General features: G+C 43.0%; 1 protein-coding gene across 1 annotated transcript; it reads right to left on the bottom strand.

Annotated features, from left to right (window-relative positions):
* Nucleotides 1–2,361: 2,361 nt before the first annotated feature.
* LOC145597004 (uncharacterized) lies at nucleotides 2,362–3,925 on the bottom strand. Its single transcript, XM_081653191.1, has 2 exons — nucleotides 2,986–3,925; nucleotides 2,362–2,735 (listed from the first exon to the last, which is right to left on the bottom strand). The coding sequence occupies exons 1-2, from the start codon at nucleotides 3,923–3,925 to the stop codon at nucleotides 2,362–2,364; spliced, it is 1,314 nt and encodes a 437-aa protein (XP_081509317.1).
* Nucleotides 3,926–4,679: the final 754 nt, after the last annotated feature.

Genomic DNA, 4,679 nt, shown 5'->3' with positions numbered 1-4,679 from the left:
AGAGTTCTCATACGCTGCCCCAAAGCCACAGCTTCTTACGACACTTTAGCTACAGTTTGCGGTCGTGCACCTGCTGTTAGTGCTAAGAGAAGAGTTGAGTTAATGGCTGATGACAACGCAAAGAAGAGAAAGACGACATCTCTGGCCAATCGGCGAGGTGGAGCCGTTGTGATCTCCAGCCCCAGACAACCTGAAGGGCGTGGTGGGAAGAAGAAGGACCAGTCGGAGACCGAGAAGACTCCGCCACCACCAAAATTAAGAGCCTTGAGGCCATTGTGAAGAAGGTTATTCAGGGGATTGAGATCGAAGATCTCACTACTGCCGAGTCCCCTCGTCAGCTTCAGCCAACCGTCTCAATTGCCCCCACTACGGTTGGCTCTAATTCAAGCATTCCGGCCCTGACTTACTGGTCCAATCAATGGATTGAACGAGTCTCTGGAAGGTTTCCAGAAGAAGTTCTAAAGGGCTTCGCTGTCCCTGCTGGACATTCCGGAGACCGTTGGCAACCCAACATGGATGTCGTCCGGAGTGAATCTATGATCACCGATGACCCAATGCAAGGTGGGAATCTCGGTTATCGGCTTTTGAGCAATCTTACTCTGCCGATGGACAGACCTGCTGGTCCAATCGGCCCCCTTGCTGCTACTCACATGCACAACATGATGAAGGTACTCTAACTTTTCCTTTACATATTTTTATGTTTTGTTTATAGCTTTGCTATAGACTTATTCTGTTTATATTATTCATATATATATATATATATATATATATATATTTTTTAGGCCGTCATGTCTGGTACAGAGCTGGTTGAGATGTACCGTTATTACCAGGAGAAGCATCATCAAGCCTCCTCCAGCCAAAGCGCCATGCAGGAAATCATCAATAACGCTGAAAGAGCCTTAAATGACTTGAATAAAATAAAAGAAAGAGACGACAAGGAGATGTCGGAACTGAAGGTTAAGGCTGAGAAAGTTGCTGGTCTAGAATTGGTAGTGCAGAGTCTGAAGACTCAAATTGTTGAAAAAGATAAGGCCATTGAGCGCCTTCCTTCAGTTGAAAAGGATCTCGGCGACGTCAGAGCTAAAATAAAAAACCTTGAGGAGAAGGTTAAACAAATGGAAGCTGATAAGCCTGGTATTCGTCAGAGAGCCGTGGGCCGTTATTTAGCTTCAAACGAGTTCTGCTCCAAGCTCCAAGATCGTTTTGATGGAGGTTGGACTGCTGCTCAGAGATGTGTTGCCTATGCTGCCGGTTGGAAGAAGGAAGATTGGGCCAAAGTTGAAAAAGCTTTCAACGAGGAAGCTTACAAGATCCCTTCCGGCTTCGAGGCACAACAATTCTCTGAAGAGGACTTGTACAATTTGGTGCCCAGTGCTGATGACGGCCCTACAGATCTCAGCATTTTGAACTCCCCAGTGCCTGAGGATGCACAAGCTTGAAGGGGCGGGCAGTCATCACCGACATCTTCTTGTGGGTCTTGTATTATTGGGCCTTATCAGCTGTAACTCTCTTTTTATTGCCTTTTGTATGTCTTAACATTTATTTTGACAATGCTGTTTTATCGGCATATACCCCTGTTTTGTGGTGATGTCTGTCGATTGTCAACTTTACTGTCATGTAAACTTAACTCATTTTCATTTTCGTTGTTTATCAATTGCTTGCAAATTTAAACACCTCTTACCGTAACTATGTTGTCTTTAAGTTGCTAATTTGCTTATTTTAAACAATGTTATCATAACTACATTGCCTTGCAATTTACAATATGCAAAAGACAATTCGCAAAAAACAGAGATATGCAAAAGACAGTTTTGCAAAAAACAAAGATTACCTGATAATTTGTCTGATATCAGACAACTTTCAACAACTTATCAAATTATGAAGATATCATATCATAACAACCTGTCATTTAAAAATTATTAATGCGCGATATCTTATCAATGCACGATATCTATCTCATCCTTTACTCCCCCCAGTGTACATAGTTCGTGTTAAAACTATGTATACTAGGCAGTAATCAGTCGTTGCTGGTCCAGATTATAACATTGGTCACCTACTGCTTTGTTGTTTTAGCCAGTTAGGTACCCTCTCGGCGATCACTTTCTGAGCTACGTCTCATATCGGCGTATACTCGAGTTGATTTGGCCGGTATTATATTTTGAACCAGCAACCTCGCGAGTTAACGTATACAACTGATCAGGTTGTATATCTATTAACTTCACGGAAGCGGTTTTGAGCTGTCCGTCCCATTTAACGGTGTTCTGTTAAATGGAGGATGCCTATTTCCAACACACGTTGTCTGAATACTTCTTTATTCATTACTGATACCCTTTTTTGATATCAGATTCTCATGAAAATTGTACATTATACATAGTATTTCTTCAGCACAGCCGAGTTCCATACATTCTTTAGGGGTATCCCATCCAAAGTTTCCAGATAAAATGACCCCTGGATGACGATATCTCTAATACGATATGGTCCTTCCCAACTTGCTGTCAGCTTTCCATCTTCACTTCCCTTACCGGTTGCCGCAGTTCTTCGTAGTACCAAATCCCCAACACTTAACGGCCGATGAGACACTCTTCTGTTGTAGGCCCTTGAAATTCTTTCCTTATATGCCGCTGACTTAACTGCTGCCTTCTCTAAATGTCGGCAACCCAACCTCTGCCGGTATAACTGCTTCTGTACCAAATACCAAAGTGAAAGGTGATTCACCTGTGGCTTCTCTGATTGTCGTCCTGTTTGCCCATAATATCTCCGGTATCAAATCTGCCCACAAACCCTTTGCATCTTCGATCTTCTTTTTAATTGCCGTTATAATTTGCTTATTTGCTGCTTCTGCCTGGCCGTTAGACTGTGGATGACATACTGCTGCATAAGCAAATTTCACCTTGTACATCATTAAGAGATCTTTGACTGGCTTACAATCAAATTGGGTTCCATGATCAAAAACCATCGCCATCGGCAGCCCAAATCTTGTGAAGATACTCTTCCATATAAACTTCTTCACTTCTGACGCTGTTATCTTTGCAACTAGTTCTGCTTCAATCCACTTTGTGAAGTAATCTATTCCCACTATCAGAAACTTCCTTCCACCCGTGGCCGATGGGAATGGGCCAACTATGTCCATTCCCCATTGGGCAAAAAGGATTGGATTTAATATCGGAGTCAGATCATTAGGAGGCAAGTTGATACTTGGGGCAAACTTTTGACACTTCTCGCATTTTTTAACATAAGCTATCGCATCTGTATTCATCGTCAGCCAGTAGTACCCTCTTCTCATTGCTTCTCTAGACAAGGCTCTTGCTCCGAGATGGTTACCACAGCTACCTTCATGCAATTCTTCCAACAATCTTGCTGACTGAAAATCCGTTATACACCTTTGCAATGGCAGTGAAAACCCCCTTTTGTATAACTGACCCTGGTACATGACAAACCATACGCTATCTTTCCTTAACTTTTTCAGCTCCCCCTTATCCGTCGGCCCTGCACCATGGATGAGATATGCCAGTATTTTATCATACCACTGGTTCCCAACACCAATACACAAAACCTCTGCCGATATCTCATCTATGCTTCTCTGCTTTAAGACTTCCACCATAACCGTCCTTTCCAAGTCATTAAAACTTGAACTTGCCAATCTTGCTAACGCATCTGCTTGAGCATTTTTCAGTCTCGGAACCAGTTTTATCTCAAAGTATTGTAACTGCGCTGCTAACTGTTTCATCTTCTCCAAATACTTCACCATTGCTGGCTCTCGAGTTTCATACTCTCCACTATATTGACTTGATACTAGTTGGGAGTCAGTTGTTAAAACCAGCCGTTTTGCTTCTGCTGCGATTGACAACTGCATTCCGGCTATTGTAGCTTCATACTCGGCTTCATTATTTGTTGCCTTGAACTTAAACTTCATGGCATATTCAAACATTTTCCCGTCTGGAGCCGTTATCACAATTCCAGCCCCTGCCCCCGTTGCCGTAGCTGAACCATCAACTGATACCTACCATGTACCCAATTCTTCTTCTTCGTCTGTATATGTGGTTTCAACAATAAAATCCGACAATGCTTGAGCCTTAATTGACGTTCTCGGCCTGTAGCTTATTTCATACTCCGACAACTCAACTACCCATGCCAACAATCTACCAGATGTATCCATTTTATGCAACGATTTCTCCAAAGGGTGATTGGTTAACACCTCTATTGGATGTGCATCAAAGTAAGGCCTCAACTTTCTAGCCGCCACTACTACTGCTAACGCCATCTTCTCTATCACTGGATATCTGCGCTCTGCCGCATTCAATACATGACTGACAAAGTATATCGGCTTCTGCTGCTTCCTCCTTTCCACTATCAAGACGGCTGCTACTGTTTTTGGTGATGCTGAAATATACAACTGCAACACTTCTCCCTTCTCGGGCCTGGCAATCGTGGGAAGAGATCTAAGATGATTCCTTACTACTTCCAGGGCATCACTCTGTTCCTTTCCCCACTCGAATGCCTTGTTCTTTCTTAGTACCATGAAAAACGGAAGCGCCTTGTCGGCTGACTTGCTGATAAATCTGGTCAGTCCTGCCATCCTTCCAGTCAATCTCTGTATATCACGAATAGTTTTTGGTTGTTTCATTTGGAGTACCGCATTCACCTTATCTGGATTTGCATCTATCCCTCGTTCACTGACCATA

The sequence above is a fragment of the Chenopodium album genome, chromosome 20, assembly GCF_948465745.1.
Source record: "Chenopodium album chromosome 20, dcCheAlbu1.1, whole genome shotgun sequence".
Lineage (NCBI taxonomy): Eukaryota > Viridiplantae > Streptophyta > Magnoliopsida > Caryophyllales > Amaranthaceae > Chenopodium > Chenopodium album.
The sequence above is the reverse complement of the archived record's forward strand: the minus strand, read 5'-3'. Positions and strand labels throughout refer to the sequence as shown.

Coding starts and splice junctions, on each gene's coding strand:
- LOC145597004 (XM_081653191.1), bottom strand. CDS start 3,925: ATGTTTGAATATGCCATGAAGTTTAAGTTCAAGGCAACAAATAATGAA. Junction 2,736..2,985: donor GAAGAAGTTTATATGGAAGA/GTATCTTCACAA, acceptor ATGGGCAAACAG/GACGACAATCAGAGAAGCCA.